General features: G+C 43.1%; 2 protein-coding genes across 3 annotated transcripts in view; one reads left to right on the plus strand and one right to left on the minus strand.

Moving 5' to 3' along the window:
- emid1 (EMI domain containing 1) overlaps positions 1 to 19,658 on the plus strand; it is a 42,469-nt gene extending 22,811 nt beyond the window's left edge. Inside the window, exons 4-16 of one of the 2 annotated variants that reach the window (XM_028414988.1) lie at positions 10,048 to 10,137; positions 10,243 to 10,304; positions 10,409 to 10,541; positions 11,349 to 11,393; positions 11,494 to 11,601; positions 13,454 to 13,570; positions 15,506 to 15,595; positions 15,857 to 15,909; positions 15,997 to 16,059; positions 16,360 to 16,404; positions 16,574 to 16,618; positions 18,423 to 18,507; positions 19,498 to 19,658. In XM_028414988.1, coding sequence (XP_028270789.1) covers positions 10,048 to 10,137; positions 10,243 to 10,304; positions 10,409 to 10,541; positions 11,349 to 11,393; positions 11,494 to 11,601; positions 13,454 to 13,570; positions 15,506 to 15,595; positions 15,857 to 15,909; positions 15,997 to 16,059; positions 16,360 to 16,404; positions 16,574 to 16,618; positions 18,423 to 18,507; positions 19,498 to 19,634 — 1,073 coding nt within the window. In that variant the 3' untranslated portion in view covers positions 19,635 to 19,658. Of the gene's footprint in view, positions 1 to 10,047; positions 10,138 to 10,242; positions 10,305 to 10,408; positions 10,542 to 11,348; positions 11,394 to 11,493; positions 11,602 to 13,453; positions 13,571 to 15,505; positions 15,596 to 15,856; positions 15,910 to 15,996; positions 16,060 to 16,359; positions 16,405 to 16,573; positions 16,619 to 18,422; positions 18,508 to 18,680; positions 18,772 to 19,497 lie in introns of both variants that reach the window. The other variant, XM_028414986.1, reaches the window with a different exon arrangement.
- Positions 19,659 to 19,738: 80 nt separating this feature from the next.
- rhbdd3 (rhomboid domain containing 3) lies at positions 19,739 to 23,020 on the minus strand. Its single transcript, XM_028414989.1, has 6 exons — positions 22,533 to 23,020; positions 22,063 to 22,446; positions 21,829 to 21,955; positions 21,507 to 21,743; positions 20,979 to 21,114; positions 19,739 to 19,831 (listed from the first exon to the last, which is right to left on the minus strand). Exons 1-6 carry the CDS (start codon positions 22,696 to 22,698, stop codon positions 19,784 to 19,786), a joined length of 1,098 nt encoding a protein of 365 aa, XP_028270790.1. The 5' UTR covers positions 22,699 to 23,020; the 3' UTR covers positions 19,739 to 19,783.
- Between the last annotated feature and the right edge of the window lie 1,148 nt (positions 23,021 to 24,168).

Raw genomic sequence — 24,168 nt, forward strand, 5'->3', positions numbered from 1 at the left:
AGGAATGAAACCATGATTAAAATCTTTCATTTGTGATTTGTGTTTGTGTAACCCCAGTGAGGCGGCATATCTGCATTACTGCAGCGTAAAGTCTTACCTAATGCAGGCGGGCCATCAATCAGCCCAGTGCTGGTGAGTGCTGTGCTGGATTAGCGCAGGTTTGACCCCTGCCAGGTGTGTGTGACCTGTGTCGCTGTCTCAAATCTCGGCCGCGGTGTCATGTTCCCCCGCGCCTCCCCTGCGAGTCCACCTGAGTACAGGCTCACTGTTCCACAGCTATCACCCTGAACCCAAAAAAAGCTCAATCAGCTTTGATCCCACCCTGCGGCCCCTGGAAGTAAGTGGGGTCTAATCCTGTAGAAAGCCTTAGAAAGACACTGAGGAATGCTTGGCACACAGCACACCATTCACTCAGGGATTAGACTGAGAGGAGCTCACCCTCACACAGTCATTTACTCCACTCCACTCTGTGGGAGTACATACTGTATGTACGTGTGTGTTTGTGTGTGTGTGTGTGTGCATAAAGACATGTATTCTGCACGAATGCAGGCAGGCAGGGTTAAGTGAAATAATCTCATTCAGATCTTGCTTACATTGCCATAAATGTAGGTCAAATTAGGACAAATGCTAATTAGCCACGTTTGTCACTAATAAGCTCTTTGTGTGAGCTTTGTGTGCCAAAGAGGCCAGATGATCAGAGTCAAGGCTGGCAGCTCTAAAACTAATGCAGTTTTTGACCCATTTGTATATCACAATACATTGTCACACATAAATGACAGAATATGTCGATATGATGGTTTGAATTAGGCAGTGTAAAGACCTTTGAGTGTCAGCTTCTGACATACATGTCTAGCAGTCAGGTTAGGCAGCTTTTTCATTCCAATCAAACAGACATCACAATGTGTAGCATGTTGCATGCACTTTAGGCCAAAACACGACAGGAACGATGACACAAAGAAGCTTGTATTATGTTTCACATTCATCCCTTCATAATTAATGTCTTTTTTGATCCTAAACATCTGTATTCCAGAAATCAACGGCAGCAGATCAGCATCTGGTTTGATCTCACTGCCGCACCTCTGAACAGATTTTTTTGATACTCAATCGATCCTCGCAGGGGAAAGCTGAAAGTTTAAAACACCATCCTGCTGTCTTTAATTAGAGTTTCACTTTCTGCAGCAGCAGGATGATGTGCATCTATAAGAAATACTGAGTGTGGAGGGCCGTCTGTCAGCACGCTGAGAGGCGAGATGCAGTAGTATCAGGTGAATGGATGTGTTACTCAAACTCCTGTCATTGGTGGTCGGTCTCGCTCCTGTGTGCTTTTTAACAGGTGCACAGAAATGTTTAACGATGCACAGAGTGATGCTCAGAGTTGTCATGAAGTTGATTTGGAAGGGAGCAGACTCATCAATATTATACTGAACCTGGAGCATGGAGGGAGCGATGTTGATCCCGGCACCCTGCCACTGCTGTGAGACACACGTAACACATAGCGCATGTAACAGAGCGATGGGGCGTCAGTATGTAAATTTAATGGAGATGATACTCTAACCTGGGAATATTACACTGTCATGCTGCATTCAAAGAGCAATTCTTCAGGAGTTATCGTGCCGACAGTGATGATCCCATGACTGCTGTGACTACTTTCTGGAGGTCCAAGATGTACATTTCTACAAAGATGATCTGTATGGTCAAACTCTGTGGAAGGAGACAAAGCCACAAACCTATAAATCAGCCCTTTTATTTCTGAAATCATCTAATGGATATCATAAACAATAATTTTACATGATTACTTCATTTTAACAGCTAAAAATAACAACAATGTTGTGAAATGGCAACGCTCTGAGCTGTTTTTACAGACTGTTTATATTGGTATTAAGGTGTATTTAAGATGTGAAGATGTTCCCTTAACTCTGTGCTGTTTAAAGCGTGTGGTGAAACAGTGGTCTTTAGCTATTTCAGCATGTTACATCTAATATTTTTCGCCCTGTCGAACCTCTGAGCAAGGCTGAATACCTCTACAGTAATATGATCCGAGCTTATGAAGGCAAAATGGAGATTAGGGTGTCATATGAGAAATCCCACAGGCAACTGACAAATCAAATGATTTGTTATGGTGGAGGAAGTGGACGATGCTCTCTGAAAGAAGCTGAATCATGAGGAAAAATGAAACAAAAGTGAAGAAAGATTTGGCCCGCGTCTTACCACACATGTCTGCTGCTCTCTGTTCATTTCTGGCCCTGCAGAGTGAGGCAGGTTTATGGTTTGCTATTGAAGCAGGATATCGTTCTGAGGGGAGTTGGAATGGCTACAGTCTGGCAATCGTGTCTTGGCTCTGGATGCACAAGTGCAGTCACTATCACACAGTCATTGTGTTCAGCTGGAGCATTTGTATTTGGTTGTCATGGATCCCGCTGCACGGTTGTCAGAGGGGACTCAATTGTTTTTATTGTTTACATGGGTGGTTAAGGAAAAATATAGGTTATTGAAACCTTTTTTTTTTAAACAAGAGTCTCCCTCTCGTATGTACTCACATATAAATCATACCACAGGAGGGAAATTACATGTGGCTATTGTGGCAACACGCCTCTGAGCCGTAATAAGTGAGCGCTCGGACCAACCTTGGACAAATAAACTGTGTGTTGGGCTGAGCGTGTCCTTCAAACACTGAGGGCAAAGGATTTACTCACCCAGCGCAGAGTGTGTGTACAGCATAAGATGTTTGGCTGCAGGTTTGTGGATTGGCCTGCACTCTGCTTGGCTGCAGCTGTGGGCAGAGAGCTGGAGCACATGTCAACTTCTGTATGGTAATGAACAGGGTCAGAGTAAAGGCTCTGCTGGCCAGGAATTCAGCAGCATGCAGCAGTGTGTAAACTCTCTGTTGCTGTTAGCAGTTGGTCAATTCAACATCTTTTTATTGTTTAGTCTTTGCAGCCTATTGTTTAGATAGTTCTGATCGTTTTGTTGTGTAACTTCTCTTCTTGTATTTTATTACAGCTTGGGTCTTATTTAGAGTTATGCCAGAGCCAGTGTGGAATTACAGTGAAATTCAGCCATTTCATCACAACTGAATTATCTTTGTTTTCTGTCTTGAAAAACAATGGAAAAGTATGCACACCTTTGGTGCAACACTGGACATTAAAAATGCAGACTGACCAGGTTTTACAGCAGGTTGTTTTAAGGATCCTTTTAGTACAATAATGTAACTGCTTATTTGTCCATTGATCAAATTCTAATGGAATAATTTTAAATGAGACATTAACTTGCCAATCTGGTCATTGTTTCACATTAATGGTTGTGTTAAGAGATGTTCTCTGCTCAAACATGGCTGACTTCTCTTCAGTGGTTTTATCTCCAAGTAGACCAGACACTTTGCACACTCATTTGGCCTGTTAACCTGTCTGCACCCTTTTTGTGGCTGCTCGTGTTTCCATTGGGCTTTGGAGTGATCTCAGATCTCAGCAGTTTGGATAGCACCATGCTGGGTGGAGAGAGAAATAAAACCAAAATTGTAATGACGTGGGATAATTATTCAAAAGACATTGTGTTTAAGTCACAAACACAAAGTAAAGAGCTGCATGCATGCTATTTAAAGAGTGTGTAGTCAACAGCAATAACTTTAATATTTTGTAGCACTTTGTGTGTGTGTGTGTGTGTGGAGGTGTAATCGTGGTCCCGGGTGTTTTTAGAGCTTTTGTTTGTTGGCCTCTTGTGGCAGTGTGTTGGCCGAGAGGAGTGGTGTTTAATTACCGCTGTGTGTCAGGAGTGTTTTATTTGGAGAGGTCACAGACAAGACGGTCCCCTCCCTGCCACAGTAAAGCAGCAGAGTGTGTGGTTTAATCCACACAGTCTGCAGCTATGTGCTTTCACTGGTTTCCCTGGCGATCATAAAAGAGGCAGAGATTGAGAGACGGGGCGCATCACTGGATAAGGTGCCAGCCGAGTTCACTCAAAAGGGAGAGTGTCGCCAAGGCAAAGTTTACAAAGCAGCTTTTATGTGGGTCAACGAGGATCACGAGGGAGGAGCTGCATTTCATGGGGCTTCTGCATAATTGTGTCTCTCTTAATAAAAGTGAAGGGTGTGAGCGCGATCGTCAGCCCTTGACAAGCTTTTATTAGACATCTGCTGCTTTCAAGTGGAGGAAATGTTTAAGGTCTGTGGGGTGGATTTGCAGGGCAGCCTGTCCTGACCACATACTATCTCAAATCAGCATGCTCTAGTTTGACAGATGTACCCGCCACTAATTTTAGCCACTTTACACAGACCACAGCATTGTTTGCTTTTATGGCACAGAAAGAATTGTTTCTACTTATAGTGAAGTTTTATTTTTCAGTCTACTTGAAGAGCAGTTTGGGTTCTTTGTGTTTAAACTCACTTAATCATGTGTAAACACCAGATTCTTTCTCTGTTGTGGCTGTTCTGGTGGAACACACCAGACTCTTACACCCAAAAATGAGCAGTTAACACGCAGTGAAGGAGGTTCTGCTCTCCTCAATAATTAGAAGCAAAGGTGGTGAGTGACTGTGAAACAAAGCTAAATATTCCTGTAATTAGTATCTACAAGTGCCTTGCAGGTATTCTTGACAGTCAGGTCTCAGCCTCTGTGGGGCAAATAGCTGTAGGTCTCTGGAAAATACAATGAACAGGAAACCTGACAACAGGGAGGGAAGGCGGGCAGGGAGGGAGGGCAGGTTATAGGTGAGTTGTGCATCCTGCGCAGAGAGGTCTAGCCCCACAGCTGTTAGCGCCCATCGTGGCCAATCTCCTGTCCCAGAATGCCAATTGTAGTGCATGTCTTTTGGCCAGACAAACACCTCTGTCAGCAGACTACAGTCACCCCACTAGTCAGACCATTCAGCCTGACGCTACTCTGTAATTACACACCACAGCTTGCAAGGGGAGGGGAAGCCAGACTGAGACCCTGTCACTGACATCAGCATCACTGCAGGCATGTGCTGGAAAAACAGAGAGAGTGAGGGAGATATAGGGAGAGTGAGTGAGAGGGAAGGTGAGGTAAAGACAGCTCTGTGTGGAACAGCATGGCGGGAGGGGAGGCAAGAGACCCTCCTCCTTCCTGTGAAAGATTAGAGGCTGTGTGTGTGAGCACATCTGGATAAGCTGGAGGAGCTGAAAGGACTGATGTGAAAATTGGAAGAACTAGAGAACCATCGCTGCAACTGGTCTCTACAGCATTTATCTTGTGTGAAGGTGTTGTTGTGCACCATGCTTGACTAGTTATGACTTATCTGTACACCTCTGCTTCCTAGCCAGTAGACAGACAGGCAGCTCTCAGTCAGAAAAGTATTTTTGCTTTGCAGCAAATATTTTCATTTCCTTAGGTAAAGAAACCAGATTTAATGTAATTAAATAAATGTACCTATGGGACCAACTGATGGAGGTCAAGCTCTGTGGAGGGTATGGTTGGGATCTTGTGTGCTACGCTACATGGCTTTGGCTTAGGTGTCTGTGCTGATTGATGAGGTGAGATGTGTGTGTGTGAGGTGAGACCCTCTCTGACCCTGCACACTCTCACCTCAGGGTCTTGGAGGCTGTAGTGTTTTTAGCAGCAGGTCTTTGCGACACCTCACCAAAACTTGTAAAAAAAAAAATTGAAAAGGAGCAGATGTAGGCTGGCTGCCTGGGTGCACTTGTTTGCCACATAAACAGTGTGAAAGTGATGATTCAGTCTCGTCCAGTTTAGCCTTTTCCTGTGGGATCAATTATCTGACCAGTTGTTTCAGCAAGGCCGCACTTCCTCCTCACCTGTAATTACAGTTGAACCTGTCCAGTGTGTGGGCTGCTCCACTTTCAGACGTAGAGATGCTGTAGAATGAGGAAATGATTAGGTGTGTCCACCCTTAAAGCCAGTCACCTAATAAAAGAAACCTGCAACCCTGGGAAACCACAGTAAACACTGCAGTTCTGATGCATGTTTGCACATGGGCAGACAGCCGAGACCAGATGACCAGGCCGAGACCTGTGAGCAGTATGGGAGGTTGAAGCTGAGGTTAAAGCAGCTTCCAGCACACCTGAGATTGATTTAGACCAGGTCAAAAAAGCTGCGTAGAAGTGATGCTCAAAGTGTTTTCTCTCAAAGCCTTGAATGTTTTCATGTTCAGTACTTTAGGTGGAATAAAGTACTGGTGTAATAAATGTCTTGACATTTTGAGAACAGCCAAGTTAGTTAATTCATTCATCATTCATGTGTGTATTTTTCTCAATAAAAATATAATAAGGCCAAACATTTGGCAGTTCAACACACACCTGGACCACCTGCACTACAGTGGGAGAAATAAATATGTTAGCTGCAGTGTTAGAACAGGAAAAATGAGCAGAATACAGCAATATCAGGATCACCTCAATTTGTCTCTTTGTTTCAAAAACAGACAGAAAAACTGCTCCCTCAGCAAACATATGTTCTGAGCAGCCACCTTGTTCAGCTTGGCGTATTTTGAGTGTGTGTGTGTGTTTGTGTGTGTGTTTATGTGAGTGCAGCAGCAGCAGCAGTCTTCAGTCTGTCTGGTGCAAAGACAGAGACAAACGCCTCCCTGCGGCTGGCTGTCAGCACCTGGTCACTAATGATGCTGCAGCGCTGAGCTCAGCTAATTGACCAGACAGAGATGGATCAGGACCTTACGCTCTGCTGTGTCTGCTGGCTGTGGTGTACGTGCATGTGTGTGTATGTGTGATGTTTACAGCTGCTGCCAGACCACTGTGTATCTTTCCAGAAAGACTTCAAACTTTAAGATAACACAGTTACCTTCAGGAAAAGGGGCAAGACAAGCCGTTATAAGCTGTTGAAGTGTGTCTTCGTATATGACAGAAGGTTTCACTTGTATGTTCATGAAGCTCATTAAGGCCGGCCTCAAACCTCAGTAGGTGATGGGCTTTGAGGATCAGGCATTGAGTGAGGTGTGTGTTTATTTTCAATGACCTTGGCCCATTAATAGCACCGCCTGTATGCATGTGTGTGTGTGTGTGTGAGTGCACGTTTGTCACATATAATCCTGCAGCTTAGATCGTAGGTGCGTACGTGCAGCTGCAGTCCTGTCACTGTTTTTAAAGCCAATAATAAAAACAGCTTTGTAATAAGGTTACTATAGTAGGAATGTTGACATAACAGTAAAAGCAGGTAAATGGTGTTATGTAATCCAAATTTGAAATGTAGGATTCCTTTGAGTGTTGTTAGTTCATGTTGAAGCCTTCCCCTCTTTGACCCTGTTCACACTTGGCATAAGTGTGACTCTGGTGCTCTACACCACGACAAGTTCTGATTCAATTTTACAGTTTGTGAAAAGTAAACATGAAATATAAGTGGCCACCCAGTACACATTTAAAGAAATAGGGTTGTTTCTTTGTTCTATGTCTGCTGTCTTCCAACACACCAGACTGTTTTTTTGTTTGTTTCCTGGTTCTGTTTCCTAAAGACGATTTGCTGCTAAGCCTGTTGACAGCTGACTATCGCTTTGCTTTATGTACTGAAGCTGAATATAGACAGGTTACAATCCTATTTAAAAGAAACTGAACAGTCCCTTTAAGGGGCATTTATCACCACATATGAAGTACAGTTTGTCTCGTTGGACCTGAGCAGTGGAGTGCCTTCAGTGTTTTTGAAGATAGAAATGTGGTGCGGCTCATGAGACCTCTTGCCCAGATTTCAGCAAACACTAGCTGTCTGCTAGTGTTTAGTATCTCAACCTCGACTTCTGGATATCTTTAACGCGCTGCAAGAAACTCCAAATTAGATCAAATCAGTCTGAAATAGATGTTCTGCGAAATTTGATTTGCTTCTCAGAGGCCTCTTTCTCTTCAGAGTCCTAGCACCTTTTCCTGCTGATGGAGCACGGACATTCCCCGAGGTACTCTGCTTGAATACACACTCTCATTATGAAATAGGGAGAGATAACCTTCTCGGGGTGACCTTTGCTCGTACCTTCTTGTTTTTCCTTTGAGATTATTACACTAGCAAGAGCAATAATTATTGCCTTTTCAGTGTTTGTAAACAGGTTTTAAACTTTGTGTCTGCAAGCCAGCTCATTGTGTCTGAGGGGGTATTTCTCTAATGAAGAGCTCTGACTCAGTCCACAATTAGAGCCCAGTGCGACATGGGGGTAACAAGGTCAAATACATTTACACATGTCTTTGACCCCTCACTGGGGCAATTAGCCCAGTGGGATCAAAGAGTGGATACAATGAACCATGTCCAATAGGGGGCATTCATTAGCTGTGATGATGTTATTGTTGGCCAACAGAGCGACAGATCACACTTGAGGGATCTCAGTCCACCTTTTTATTTTTTTTTTAAACACACAGTCTCACTCACACACACACACCGCAGGCCTTGTCGTTAACTGATACTGTCACAGGAGATGCAAAAGAAAAGAGGGGGTCTTTCAGGATTTTAAATATGTTGTTGCAAGACAGACAGAGAGAGAGTGTGTGTGGGAGGCAGTAGTTCTTGTGCCAAAGCCGGCTTAATGCTTCATACAATAGCTCAAGTGTGGGTGAGGGGATCTTGGCGCTCGGATGTTCTTTACTCTACAGGGAAAAGAGGTGCTGTTGGAAGGGGAGGAGCGAGAGCTAGATTTCCTATCCAGAGCCCCCTTTGTAATTGAATGCAGCCATCTACAGAAAAAAAAAGTCCATGAGATGTACACACATACACACCTCTCTTTGTCTTTGCCGTCTTTCTCCCAAGTGGGGGTACAGACAAGTGAAGAGCAGAGTGAAGTGTGTGTTCTCCTCGTCTCTGCGAGAGGTTTTTATTGTTATTGAAAGATGGAAGAGTTTTCTACAATCTAGAGCCCATGCCATAACATTTCAGTCTCAGGTCTTACATGGTTTAAATCCATCTACACTTGTAATCCTCTGAGAAATACCCCAAACCCAAAACAGTGAAATCATGAGCACAGAGGCTGAGGAGGGAGAATTATTAGAGCAGTCTCAGTTTACCCTGAACCATGTGCTCTGTGTACTTTTTATTCTTCTCCTTTGCCCTCTCTTCTGCCTCCCCAACTCTTTGGGTAATCACTCAACCCATTATCCATTTGCGTCTTAAGTTCCAAAACGTTTATTTTTCTTCATCACAATAAGCTCTTCATTTTCCTTTTCTTGGTCTGCAGCGGATAGAGACAGATTATGACATCTGATGTTACAATAAGTGAAGAACACAGTTCTCCTGCTCAGGCTCTGCCCTGCAGGTGCTATTTCATGGCTTCTCTTTAGTATAGCACTTGGCGTTGACTGTGTGGCTGCTGGCCACTGAATGGAAAGACGTGCTTCCTGGTGGCTAATGAGGTGCTGAACCCAGCCTCTTGTTTGTATCAGGAGCACCTGGGCCGACCAGAGCCAGACCAGACCAGACAATGGAGTCAGTCTAGCATTTCCACAAAGGTCTGCCCATTCAAAACATCCAGAACCCTGGGACACAAACTCCCACACTTCATAAAATGAAGGCAAGACAGAAAGCGAGCCGAGGCTGCCCATTCTCTTTCCACAAGGAAACTATTGTTTGTCTTTTACACGCCCTCTCTCTCAGGCCTTGCGATTTTACACTCTGTGAAGAAACAAGGCAAAATAGGAGCGCAACTTGGTAGAGTGCACGCTGCGTGCACACTGTTTGTAATACAGACAAAAAGCAGCAACTGTCACTGGTGGTTTGCATTTCTGTTTCCTTACACACTGTTAACCTTCAGCCTGCTAATAGTAAAAGCTTACCTGGAGGACAGAAACGGCACAGAGGGAGTTTCTACTTTCCTGCACTCTGCAATGTCTTGATGGAACGTGATATTGTCTGTAACACTGGAGTGATGACATTACATTAAATATACAGTGACATACAGACACCTGCAACCTGTTAAAGGCTTCTTCTTGCTCTCTTTCTTCTTCTTGTCCTCCTCCTCCCCCCGTCCTCACCCTCCTTCTTCCTCTTCCTAATTGGAGCTGTTGGAAATGTTTTTATAGCATCAAATATACTTCATGTCAAGCCACAGAAATGTAAAATTTCCTTTTGTTTTAAGACTCTTTTATGTCTTATGTTACAGATGCAGGGAACCAGCTTGTAGCTCAAGAGGCAATTAGGAAACCATCCACACTCCGCCGTCCACCTGCCCGCACAGGAGAGCCCATCTCAAGTGAGAACTGTGGAGACGTTACTTTTCAAATATAGAGCCAGAGGTATGATGCATGTTTTCATATCTGATTCTTGAAAGTGAAGCAAGCCATTTCCTGTTTTTCAGATTGTCTCAACTGCAGTCGAATCACAGCTTTAAGTGACAGGCTGAACTCACTGGAGACAAAGGTAAAGATTCAACCACAGTGTCTGAGTCACTAAGAACAATCACACATCTACATTAAAAAGGCATATTGTCAAACCTGCACTTGTTTTATGTCTTTCTCTACAAGGTCCAGTTACTCACAGCCCCAGTCTCCATATCACATCGCCACCTTCAGGGTAAAGGAGGAACTGATCCGGAGACCTCGTTGCTGATGGGGGCTGTGCCCGCTCAGGGAGCTCCTGGTGAGCAGGGACCTGCAGGTCAGTATACCATGCTGTCTTGTATTAATAAAGTTTAGGTTAAAAAAATCGATTTAATTTAGTCCAGGGTTATGTGTTTTGATAATTGAGTGAGAAATCACTCCTTACAGCTTTTTTTCTGCCCACTACCTGCTGATATTCTGTTTCTCCCACTACACACACACACACACACACTCATTTCCTCTAAGAAAAGTAAGAGCCCAGTTGTCTGTGCTGCTCACTTTCAGCGCTCTGTGACTGTGTGGAGCATGAATGTCCTCTCCTTTCCTGGAGTAGAGCCCAGCCAAGCTGCAGCTAAAAACACTTCAGAAAAGAACAAAGTCTGTTAGTTATATTGAAATGTACCTAGCCTAATTAGATGTACAATATAAGGGATTTGAATGTGTAGTTTAATATTGTAGTCTACTGTCCTGAGAAATCACTCTTTTTGTGGATTGATCATCATCAGTGTTATGTATTACATATGCACGAGCACTCTGAGTGACATACAAAGGGAATTTGAAAATTGATTCTCTAATGGATTCTTATTTAACTAATCAGAAGAGCTCTTTGTTGAACCTAAGGCCTAATTAATGTCTGAAATCATTCTCTAAGTCTTTCTTTACAAATGCATTGACTTTTAAATTCATTCAACTGTTAAATGTTGCGACTATTTAGTATTGTAAAGAAAACATGTAACACTGACGTCAACACAATAATGACAGAATTGGCTCTCATCCCTCTACAAAATGTTACACAGCCTCTTTTGATTTTTTTTAACACAGAGCCAACTTTTTCATCTAAGTCATCTCTCTGTTTTCATTTCAGGTCCTCAGGGTGAAAAGGGGAGAGATGGGCTTCCTGGCAGAGATGGTAAATTGTAGCCATAGTTACCATTCAGTTACTGTAAAACTATTTAAGATATAGAGCAGTTAAGGCTTCAGCATTACTCATGACTGTTTCCTCCTCTTAGGGAAGCAAGGTTCTCGAGGGCTGCCAGGTCCCAGCGGGCCTCGGGGGGATGCTGGGACGAGGGGCCCATCTGGAGCTCCCGGATTAAAAGGACCCCCGGGACCAGCAGGTAAGAGCGGATGGCCTGGATGTACAAACAAATAAAGCTTGTAAATAAGCATGTCCAACGAGACATTTGATTGGCCCACAATGCAAACAGGCCTGTGATGCTCCGGAGTATTTGCTTCTTTGTAAACACCTCAGTCAGCCCACAGACTATCCAGTGGTTAAATGTTGGAGCATTCCAGCAGCTCTTTTGAGGCCCGCTGGTAAAGCTGGTTTGTAAAATCATACGTTTCTAAAAATGCTGTTTCAGTGGGCAGCAGAGGTATTTGTTTTCAGACTACATATGGACTCCTCAACATGTGCTGCAGTTCATGGCCAGAACAGCCACAGCAGACTCTGAATCATAAATCTGTTCCATGTACTAATAATAAATGACCTGTTGGGAGAAAAAGTAAGTCCACAGTCTGCGGCGACTTGAATGATGAATAAAGTAAATGACGGTATACGTGTGTCACAACATCTGCTCTGGCTATAGACTGTTATTCCTCTGCTCTGGATCATGAAGGTGTCCCCCCCTCTCAGCATATGACCCTTTGCTCTGTGCCTGCTGCTGGGTAAAGACGAGATTTAGAGCAAAACCTAAACTACAAACCCATTTTTCTGGGAAGGGCCATGTGACTTCAATCTGAAATGAACATGAGCTATACATACACAAATCCCAGGGCCTTATGATTTCCATATGCCTGTGGTGTTATTGTTTTTTCTATCTCCATTACTTCATAAGTATCCAAAAGCGGAGCTGTGTTTTCCTTATTGTGCTGATTTTTTTTTCCATTTAAAGAGAAAGATAAACATGAGCCTGGAATGTTTCCAGTGTCATGCAAAATGTAGACAAATTTGTGTTTAAGCCAGGGGTTGTGGGAAAGATGGGAGAAAAGTGAGTGTCCGTCATTGTGAGAAGTGATACTGTATGTTATGATGGGTCCTGATGAGTTACAGGAGACTTGAATTAGTCATATTTTGTCGCAGAATCCTGAAGCTGCTCTGGGGAACCATTATTCAGCAGGAAGAACTTGAAAATAGTTTTCGCTCACATGTCACACATTCTGTGAAGCGCCGCTCTGACCACCATAAACTCCCTGCAGCAGCCAAAACACAGCCAGTCATGCTGCAGAGTTTACTGAGGCGCAGTGCAAAGGTGTCAAATCAGAGCTGTAATAACATTACTTTGCAAAGCAGTAATTAGTGGACTGTCACTGTCAGTTTCATCACTACATAAACATAAAGGTGGTGAGTCTGGGGCAAGAGGTGGTGTTTGCAAGACTGCATTACCTCAGGAGAATCCAAACAATGAGGTCAGATGTTGTGGTCGTGTCTTTTTTTCCACATTCAAAGTAGTGGCTCTGGGAGGGGAGGAGGGGGGGGGGGCACTTTAACTAACCGGCACATGTGGACCTGCCACAGGCTGATTCCCACACATGTTAAAAACTGGTGGTATGTGTGCAAGGAGCGTTTAATTTACTATGAACCTGTGCCAGTAACACTTTGCAGGGTTTAATGGTGTTTATTTGAGTTGTCCCTGAGTAAGTGCCCAGCGCCCTCTTTCTGTTAATTACGGAGAGGCAAAGTCAGCCAGTTCTCCCTCTCTGTCCAGCTCCTGATTGTACTCCATATAAAGCCACACAGTCTCACTCCTGCCAGACACGATTATGCTGTATCACTCAACACTTTATCTAATCTTTTTCCTCTCTGGTCTTTGTCATAGTTTATCCTCCTTTCATCACATCACACACAGTCATTTATCAGTCTCCCATATGCTGTGTCTCTCCAGGAGAAGATCATATTTTGCTATGACATACTCCTACAGTACAGTACATCTGTCGCAATAGTGATTTGTCTGTCGTCCGTTGTTTCAGGCCCCCGTGGTCCATCAGGACTCCCAGGGGAGCGGGGTCTGCCAGGGCCCCCTGGCCCACCAGGACCACCAGGCCCCCCAGCACCAGCCAGCGCCCACATCCCAGATCCAGACTACAGTAAGACCGTGCTTTTTAGCATATCTCCCTTTTGCTTGCAGTGTGTTTCATTTTCTTTCTGTGGGTTTATAAAAATTTATACAGCTGTGATGGTGCTGCTTATGAATTCTCACACCCCGTTTTTATGAGCATTTATGAACCTCTCCCAGAGGTCAGGAATCCCAGTGGTGAGTACATCCATGTCAGCCAACCACTTCACCTCCACCTCCTCGTGTGGTGTGGTCTCCTTCTGGTGCAAATATGACTCTACACGAAATCAGTTTGTGCACAATATTCAACCTGAGTTCTCAGGCAGGGTTACACACTGTGGGTTTTACAGACTTGACACTTCAAACTAATATTCATTCAGCCTGATAAAAGGTAAACAAATAAAATGAAGAACAGACAGGACGGCGTTAATCCTTTCGCTGCTACTTGCTCCTCAGAATCAAAGAGTGTTAAATGGAGGCAGACACAGTGAGATTGACACAGACTTTGCATGCTGCGATGAGAACCTGTCCACCACTGATGTCACTCAACAACTTCCAGATGTCTGCTGCTCAGACAGCTGAGAGGGGGGCCCATACCGGCCCTTTCAAGGTCAATGCATGGGCGGGTTTTATACGTGGATTCAGCGGTGAAACAAAGTATGCAGCACGCAGGTTTGTTCCTGTGTGAGAGAAAGCTGTGGAGACGTAGATGTTGGCATGATGGTTTGTGAGACTGTAGGCCATTTCTTACACATCAAAGTAACAGTAGGGAACATTAGGTGGGGGTTCTGAGCTGAGCTTCCTTTGGAAAACACAGGCTTATTTAGCTTTTACATCTGCATCAGGATGTTGGAATTCCCGTCTGCAGAACAGGAGAGGCTTCCCAAACCAAGCTGTGATGACTGTGTAACAGAATGATTTCAGTGTCATGTCATGTGAAGCCACAGATCCCAGTGTGCTCTGGGTAGGAAATGAGAAGGGTGCCTAGAGATAGACACACAAAGTGAGCAACCCTGCTTTGGATGTCACCTCTGGTCCTGATCTGTTTGCAGTGTACAATGATCTTGCAGCTGGAGGATGTTTCTGGCTGTCAGCCCTCTTCCGCGCCTTCCTCCTCCTCCTCCTCTTTCTCTCTGTATCTCTTGTAGTCTAATGCAGGGATTGGATCTATGTTTTCCTGTCAGTATAAAATGACCTACTGACCGCACCTTTCCTCTATCACTGGCACAATCACCACCTACTTCCTCATGTCCTTGTGGAGCTGTGTATGTCCGAGCATTGTTGTTACACAGTGGAGCAATGCAATATTATATAACTTTCAACAGATATCAAACTCTGATCTTCCACTGACAGTGCGTTGGAACACATTTTAGAGTTGTTTACTTTGCGTCTGAAGTCATAAAGTGAAGTTTGACTTTTTGTTGGAAAACACTGCCCTCTAGAGGTGATACAACATTATTAACCCTGAGCTTTACTGGGCTGAGTTGAGTTTACACTAGCTGGGCACAGGCTTCAAAGGTATATGCCCACAAAGTAAAACATTACTCATTAGCTGCAGATGTTTGTAATTCTTACATTTATGACAACAATAAAATGTATAGGTTTGTTCTTGTTTCTTTTTCTCAGGAAAAAAACATTGCTTGTTCTCCCAAAACTGCAACAGGAACCTTTACATCACCATCTCTAAATATACCCAAGAGTTTCAGCATTAATTCCTATACTTTAAGTAGATGAGACACATATGCAGGTTAAAGACCATAAAGTCCCGTAAAACCAAGTAAAAGAATCCAAAAATCAACAGAGACACTGACAGAAAAGCTCCATCTGGTCCTAGTCAACAGTTCTAATTGAACTGGTCTATCAAAAGAAAAAGATAGGATATAGATTGTTATCACACATTTAGCCACTTGGTTCCACTTTCAACTTCTGAATCCTATTAACCACACATATTTTGTGTCAACTGTAGATCGCGGCAAAGACCCCTTCAACACCAACACGTTCCATGACTCACGAGGGTCGCCTGTTCCAGGACCGCAGGGTCCTGCCGGGCCTGTTGGTGAGTGTTTACCAGTCTCTTTATACACAGGATGTTTGTGTGGTGAGTGGTTTAACATCTGTCTGTACACACAGACATTCTAAATGTGAAAAAAATGCTTAAACATGCCAGACAAAGATATACTCTAAAGAACATGTATAGTACATGTATTTGTTTGTTTGTTTAATTCAGGTAGAAAACTCAAATTTGTATTCTTGACCAAACACAAACATCCCACGAATTCAGTTTAAACTGATACGCCAATATGATTTTTTTATACAGGTCCCCCAGGTCCTAAAGGCCCAGTAGGACCTCCTGGCCCACCAGGACCGAATGTAAGCTTGTTAACAGTGCTGTTGATTTTTGTTTTGCTGAACAACTGCACGTTTGTCATTTTTAAAGTCCATTCCGATTCATCACAGGGGAAACTTGGAGCCCCTGGAGCACAGGGCCCCGTGGGGCCAAAGGGAGAAAGAGGGGAGAGAGTGAGTAATTTAATTAATTGATTTGAAAACTCAGAACAATAACACTACTAAATTAGCTAATGGAAAGAAAAACGGAACCTGGGTGAGTATCTTACAAATCTAACACAGTCTGCTCCTTTTCACCACTGTGAAGCTTCTGATTGATTTTAGTGTTTCTATGCATTGTGATTCAATGGATTTCAGTGTAGTAGACTGGTTTGCTTGTACTCAGTTTCAAGAACATTGTCGCTGCTTCCAAACATGCAGTGTGCCGTAGGTTTTCTTTTTGAAACTTTCTGAGATGTGCCTCTGGTTTTTCAGGGTCTTTTAGGTTACCCCGGAGAGAGGGGCTTCAGAGGCGAGCCGGTAAGCCTTGAGTATTGTTGCCTGAGAAAACGAGTATAAGGAGGAAACATCAACACATGTCATAGCTGGTTATGTTACTGTAAACGACATTCACCAGCAGTTCTACAAACCTCCGTTCTTTTCTGTTGACGTGAACTGCTGCTCAGCTTTTTCTGTTGGTTCTTTACAGGGAGCACCGGGGCCCAAAGGAGAGCCAGGAGAGAAGGGCTTGCCGGTAAGAAAGTAGTTTGTGGTAATTTACATTTCACATTGCCAGGATGGGAAGATGTTGCAAGTTTTTTTTCTGTCTGTCTAACCCTTACTTTTCTTTTACCTCTTCTTCATTTTACAAGAGCAATCTAAATGTAAGATATTTTTATTCACATGTTCACTGTGCAGTGATTCTCCTCAGTGACATTAATTCAAACCAACATCTCAGACTATGGTTATTCACCATGTTTATGGCCGTGATTGGCCACACAATGGTGGTCATCTCTCTCTCTCTCTCTCTCTCTCTCTCTCTCTCAAGCCCATTCTCTCCTGTTGATAGTCATACAGTGTCTGTTTAACCTTATGTTTGAGTATATATGATTGTAGCTGTTGATCTGTCTGATTTTGTGTGTTTTTGTTGGTCCTTGGGGTGTGCTCTGGACTGCTGCCCCCCCTGTTACCACACTGTCCTCTTGACCCTGAAGCTGTCTGACTCCCTCTGCAAGCTACTGTCCCCATGGCTACCTTTCACAGTCACCTTTTCAGCATCTGACTTTGGCATATACATACAGTATAAATAAGCAAAACAACACGAAGAAAAGTAGGCTGTTACTCAGTGAAAAAATACAGAACAAGTTTTGAATCCAACAGTTAATAGTTTGTTCATCAAAATGTTTTAATGAACCACAAAATTGATGTATATGCCAAAACTTTCCATATGTGTCAGTGGTGGGTCCTGTCGGGTTTAGAGGTGTTGTGCTCTGATGTGAGTGGAGTGGATACAGCTATACTCTTCTCTCCCACAATGCTAACATCATGCATGATTTATTTTGTAACTACTATACCACATTAACTCTCTTTCTGGATGTGTCTAGTGAGTAATGTGAGAGAGAAATAAGGCAAAGATAAAGGTTTATTTGGGAAACAAACAACAGTACTGTTCTGTCACTGCTCTGTTAACATGGTATCATGCACACCACGTGCTAATTTAATGGGAAAGTCATCAGTTGTAAGTATTTAATTAGGAACACATTTGAAACGTGGTCATAAATGAAAACATAATTCATTCCCACATCTTTGATTATTTGTGCAAAAGTTCATTATTTTATATATGAAGGCACATTCTGAATGAGTGATAAGACTCATTTGTGCCAATCTATCCCAAAGTTGAGACATTTTTGTATCAAAGACCAACCAACAAAACTGACTTCAGCCAAGCTGTTGATGTAACTTTGCCTTTTTTTCTGAAAACATTGATTAGTATGTCTTTTGTTTGATATAATAAAGAGAGTATCTCAGAGTCACTAACATGTGCATAATCTCTGCATGCTTTGTGGTTGTTTCACCTGTCTCCGTCTGCTCTTATCGCTCCTCTTCAGCTATTTTTGTTTGTTTTGAAAGGTATGACTCATGAAGCCATTAACCAAAGAGAAATCAGATTTGAATGTGGCTTCAAAGTGTCAGATGACGACGGGTTACTTTTGTGACTGCAGTAATAAGAATGAACACTGTGGAGCTGAAAGTAGTTGCCTGGCTGAACTGCTACCCAACAACAAAAAAATGCAAAGAGTGTGATTCAGTTATGTTGGCTGGTCTGTGATGTGCATGCTGATGTTGCCCAGCCCAGCATGACTTTGTGTAGCAGCATGTTCAGAGAATGAGGGAGAAATACAGGGAATGGATATTGTCTGACAGTGCTGGGCAGACTCTGTATGTGGACTGTTTTAACCTTCTAACTACTGAACTGTATTGAAAACAATGACTTGCATCTTGGCGAGCAGTTCTTTGGCTTGTGCTCCTTACCTTGACGGCTGTATCTATCTTCACAGGGGGACGGAATACATCAGATCAGAGAGGCGCTGAAGATCTTAGCCGAGAGAGTTTTAATCCTTGAGACTATGATCGGTATTCATGGTGAGTAGGAGGCCTGAGGCAGGGTCAGCTTTAGGTGGGGGACCAAGGTGGGTGACTCAAACCCCCATTTCTGCTGCTGAGATAGGGAGTGGGAACAGTCGTGAGCAGCCCCAGGACTTGGGCTGGAGTTTCCACACCCTCACACAGTCCCCCCTGTCACTGCTCTCTGTTAGGACATTAGCTTGCAGATGTTCCACGACTTGCAGGCAGACCTTGAGCTTCTGGCTCGCAGGGTGACTCTGCTGGAGGCTATCATCTGGCCAGGTAACGCTGTGACATTCTCATCCTGAGTGTTAGAGGCTTAACAGCTCACTTGTTACTTAACTACTAAATTAAAATATAGATTCTACAATGTTGTTCCTTTATGTAAACTACTGCAGAGATATTAGATGTACCCAGTTATGGTCTTACACACATTTTGTTTTCTAGCTCAGGTGTTTTTTTTTTTGACAAGGTATTTTGATATATGTGTGTTTCTGTGTGGTACAATTCTTAAGACTGTTGGGTAATCAACATTTTAAGGTGTCAATGAATAGCAGTGCATTATATATTTTGGTAGGCCTTCTGGCCAAGTTAGCGTCACACTGTCCCTTAACAAAAAGTACAATCAAACTGAAGTTTAAACTACTTACAGTTTCCCATACACACTTTATGAGATATTGAGATACTTTTATCTTTTACATGATAAATAGCGCTACAATGGTATGTCATTAAGAGCAGTAGGATCTGTGACAGTTACAGGTCTGATCACATCTTGCTTTGTAACGTATTCAAATGTGGACTGTTAGATGGAAAATGTATGCAGCAGACAAATTTGTTAATAACAAAGTCAACTCTTGCCCCCTTGTTACAGCAGATTAGTTAATCATTTAACTGCCCAGTGGAAATAAGAACCCACTTAGGATGGTTGCACTTTAAGAATACCTTACAGCGTGCACACATAGTGCTGGACAGGGAGGCCCCGTTCCAACTGTTGTCTTTCTTCAACAGAGCCCGATCTAGGGTCTGGAGATGGAGCATTTGGCACAGTCTCCCCTAGTTTCTACAGAGATAAGCGAGCAGGTGTTCTTCCACATCGACTTGCTTCTTCTCCTCTTTCCGCTGACACCAAGGTTCGAGGGAAGTAGTCCCACTCCCTCCCTCTCCTGCTCACCCTGAGGATTCACTGGCTGGGTTGACCTCCCCTCCTTTAGGTCTCATCGGCACTCAACAGATTTAAACCGTATCTGCTAGCCTGTTTGATGGTTTTACCATCAGATTTAGGATGGGGGACACCTCAGGAAAACTCCACTGATACTCCATTTTGCCCCGCTCCATCAGGAATCTGAAAAATAGTCTTATCAACACGCATCGCCGCAACCACGCTTCCTAATATGCAATAACCCCAGCCGCTCCATCTGCCTCACATCACAGATGTTTGGAAATCTTTCGCATGAGTGACAAACTGGACAATAAGGGTCATTTAGAGTATTCAAGTGAAGGAGAAATCAGATGTGAGAAAAGAGACTGCATCTGAGTTAGTATTGCTTTCACAGTATAAATACAATCTGAAGAGTCCATTATTTAAGTATATTGAGAGCATGTACAGTTTGCAGGACACAATTACACAGACAAACCTCTTCTAGCATTAATTTTATATTTCTCATATGGTTTTACTCAATGTTATGTAGTGCACTAAAAAGATGAAGTCATCTCCTAATGGACATATGTGTTGCTAACAGTCATTTGTAGTTCTGGTGTGAGTGCCCCCCCCCCCCCCCATTAAAGTATGTACTGATAAAGCGATTTAATATACAATAGTATTTTGACATGTAATATTTGCATCTGGGTTTGGCTGCATCAGCGTAAATATATAAACTGTTTAGCGTGAAAACAAATCTAGGCAAAACAGGCTTTTAATATCTTCAACACACACATGGAGGAAATAACCTGTTAATGGAACTTGAACCTATTTTACCATTGTTTTGTTGGTAAATTGCTTAAACTGCCCTGATGAGAAAAAACTTTTTTTCATCTTTAATCAAACTTATTGTGAAACTATTTAAAATACTGTAGTTTATTTTGTAAGCTGTTGCGTAACCATCATATTTTTGTTTTCTTGCAACTGTGTTAATGTGTTAAAATAATCCTGTCTAGATGATTGGTGTAATTAAATGATGTTCATTCTTTTTTTTAAACATGTCACTTGTGTTCATTTGTGGTACAACAGTGATTATTAAACACTTTTATAACATAAATTATAAAGAACTGTTCACTCCAGATTCACAGATATAGAAGCTGTTTTCAACTCACAGCTCGATTGTGCCCCTTTATCTGATCATTAATAGTTCTACATGTAACCCACAGGGAAGATACTGAAGCTCAGCAAAACCCAAGCATAATGTATGTCCAGTTTGTAACACAAGTCCAAACACTGCCACAGATTCAGTCCAGAAGAGTGCAGTCTTCTAGGTTTTTGCAGGGCTCTTTACCTTTGACACTACAACAGCTTGCTCTCCAACGCTGTCATCGATCAGCAGGGAGATGGCGCCATCTAGCTGTTTTGATGCTGCTAGTGCCACCACAGCTTTCTCTGTGGGGAAGCCCATCTTCTCCAGCTGCTGGAGTCTGAGAGGAAACACAGATCTTTAACTGAACTGCCAATACTGTATGAAAATATAAAGTGGTAACATAACATGACCTGTTGTGATAACCGATGTTTATAGTCAACAACTTTTCGTTTGTCCAACCCTGTGTTACTAAGCCCTGGTTCCTGTCTAAAGATGTGGATCTGAACTTTTCGCCAGCTATGACACATTCAGACTACGACCTCTTCTCTAAGATGAAAAAGGGGTTCAGCGATCACCATTTTGACAGTGACGATACATGCTCCACTCTGACTGAACATGTGTAACTTTAGCACTTCTACCTTGGGCCACTGACTTCATCATCTCTCAGCATTGTGAGTAATACTAGGATAAACAAAAAAATAGAAATTTCGTAATTAATGGTTTACAAACCGAAGTGAAGAAACTGATGATTTGGGCACCTCCACTTTTGCATCCGGGTCATCTGGAGCGTCCTGTAATGAGGCCAGTATCCCTGCCCTCAGCATTTGCTCCTCCAGCACTTCTGCCTCAGATAGTGCAGCAGAGTGAGCCATTACCCAGACAGGCAATGGCTCCATCGATGGGCGCTGGGTCAAAGCAGAGAGGTTGTTCATTCGGGAAGTAGCTGCCTGAGAAGATGAGCTAGATCTGTGACAACAGATGAAACTTAAGTTATCACATCTGCAGGTGAGCATTCAAATGAGATTTTTAATGGGATGGACATCAATCATACCTCTGGGAAGTAGCATAGATAGGCAATCTGAGCCTGGCAGTAGCAGGGACATACATCCAATCAGGAATGATATCCAAGACCCTGGCCTCCTCCATCTCCTGTAAGGTACCAATAAAGGGCAAATGATCTGCAGGGTACATTGAGTCAAGGACTTGAGAGGCGTGTAATGTGTCATTTACATAGGGATAGGAATAAAATAGCAGGAAAGTAACAATATATTAAAGGAAAGGATACAGTTGTGTCCAATGAATATAGCACATAAGTGTAGCAGTGCAGGCGTTCCAGGCAGCAGCAGCAGGCCAATCAGAAGAAGCAGCCAAGGGAGGAACCAGACTGGCAGACACCTCAGCAGTCTCCTTTGTGTCACCTGTCTACACTGTGCTGTAAACAAAGCAAGCTGGATGGCGGAGTGACCACAGATCCGACTTGCCTCAGCGCTACCCACAAAGAGGATAAGAGTGTAAAGACAGGGCAACGCAGCCATTGTCAGAATGGAGAGGGTGAGTAAGGCAACTGTTCCCCAGCGACACTCCTGACATGGTCCAAACATCAGCAGCAGACCAGCACTGACCAGCAGAGAGGGGAGGTCATCATGACTGAGAGCATACAGAAACACGTCTGAGGAGGAGAAGAAAACTGCACTTGATTTCATCCAATGCAGAAACATCAGATCTATTTGGAAAGTCGTGGAATTAGTAACTTACCTCTAAATCTTGGGAATTCTCCCCCTGGACCTAAACTGAGACTTGCTTGGATGCCGCCAGCATAGATCAGCAGCATGAGTGTTAGCAATAACGATGTTCCTAAGCAGAATCCAGAGCGATCTGATCCAAACCAAAACCGCACTAACATCATACGACTCAGCATCATTAAAATCAGCGTTAGTTTCTCCACTCACATGTCCATTTTTTTGCAAACAAGCATCTGCTGTTGCGCCTAAAAAGAGCAATACACCGTGCAATTAAAAGGTTGCAGATGTAGAACCCTGTCTATTGTCGACAATATGACAATGGATGCTACAAACCATTACAGTAACAATAAATATAATCCACAGTCGATTCATTTTAAATGTAAAATTGTAAGCAAAGCAAATGCAAACTTCCGCAACACGTGACATCTTCTTCTTCGTTTTATTCTTCTTCTTCTTATACGTAAGGAGCGTAAAAGTGCAATCCTGCCACCTGCTGGACACATTCATTTACGTGTCTTCTTCACGATTTATTAATAAATATACTGATCGTAAAGAAGTGTTTGAAAAATACTTATAGCATTTTTAGCAGTGGCGCAATAGTAAGTTAATATTGATCAGGAAAAATGATGGGCATCCTTGGTGTTTTATGAGGCCACTCAGCTCAGACAATCAGCACTGAGCAGGAACAAGAGCAGTTTAGGGTTAATGTAAATCCCTGCAGTCAGGAGCAGCTGAAAATAATTTCGACCTCTGAGGAGGGAGACGGCTGTCTGTACCACTGAGAGGATTTCTTTTTTTTTCTTTATCTGTCACTTCTTGAGCAGTTACTCTCCTGCTTCCATGGCTTCCTGCTTCTGAATGAGCTTTCTTGTCAGCTCTTCAAGTCAAGGTCTTTATTAAACAACACACTATTTCTTTTCTCCGGTGTTTGGTCATAAACATGTCTTGATCTTTGCCATGTATATTGGTTGTGGGCCAGTCCAACCTCTACCCTCATTGTTGGCTACACAATCTGAACAGTCCAAAAGTTAAATGTTATGATAAAACAAACAGTGCTACCTGCCGTGTAGAGAGAGGCTGAAAAGAGATACTTGGGTGAAGTGGAAAACTTCAGAAGCCTTTGGTCATTAGGGGTGGGACGATACAGGTAACTCACGAATCGATCCTGTGGCGATATGTAGCCCACGATATTGACGATTCTCGATATTTTGATATTCAATATATTGGAACAAATTTGATCAATGATACATGACGATATATGTAACTGAAAAAGAAAAATTACCCACAATGTTTTAAGGAAATCTTATGCATTTAATGCCAAAATTTCAAACATTGTGCAAAGAATGCTTTTGCATAACAGGCTACCTCACAGATAAAAGTGCATGAACTTTAAAGAAAAAAAATGAACATTAATTAACGTGTTCTATGTAAACCAGAATACTGAAACGTCAGTAAGTTACTTTAAAGTGCTTTCTGTGGTGGAGGTGACAGAGAGGAGGATACTGAGGAAACTCCTCAGTATTCGTAACAACGCGTCTCACCCCCTGCGTGACACACTGCTGTCCTACAGGAGCACGTTCAGGAGGTCCTTCCTGCCCGTGGCCATCAGACTGTATAACTCCTCCCCTTTCTGTAGGGAGAAGAGCTAG

This window comes from Parambassis ranga, chromosome 9 (assembly GCF_900634625.1).
Source record: "Parambassis ranga chromosome 9, fParRan2.1, whole genome shotgun sequence".
NCBI classification, from domain to species: domain Eukaryota; kingdom Metazoa; phylum Chordata; class Actinopteri; family Ambassidae; genus Parambassis; species Parambassis ranga.

Coding starts and splice junctions, on each gene's coding strand:
- rhbdd3 (XM_028414989.1), bottom strand. CDS start 22,698: ATGATGCTGAGTCGTATGATGTTAGTGCGGTTTTGGTTTGGATCAGAT. Junction 21,956..22,062: donor TATATTCATTGGACACAACT/GTATCCTTTCCT, acceptor TGTACCCTGCAG/ATCATTTGCCCTTTATTGGT. Junction 19,832..20,978: donor AAGCTGTTGTAGTGTCAAAG/GTAAAGAGCCCT, acceptor ACTATTTTTCAG/ATTCCTGATGGAGCGGGGCA.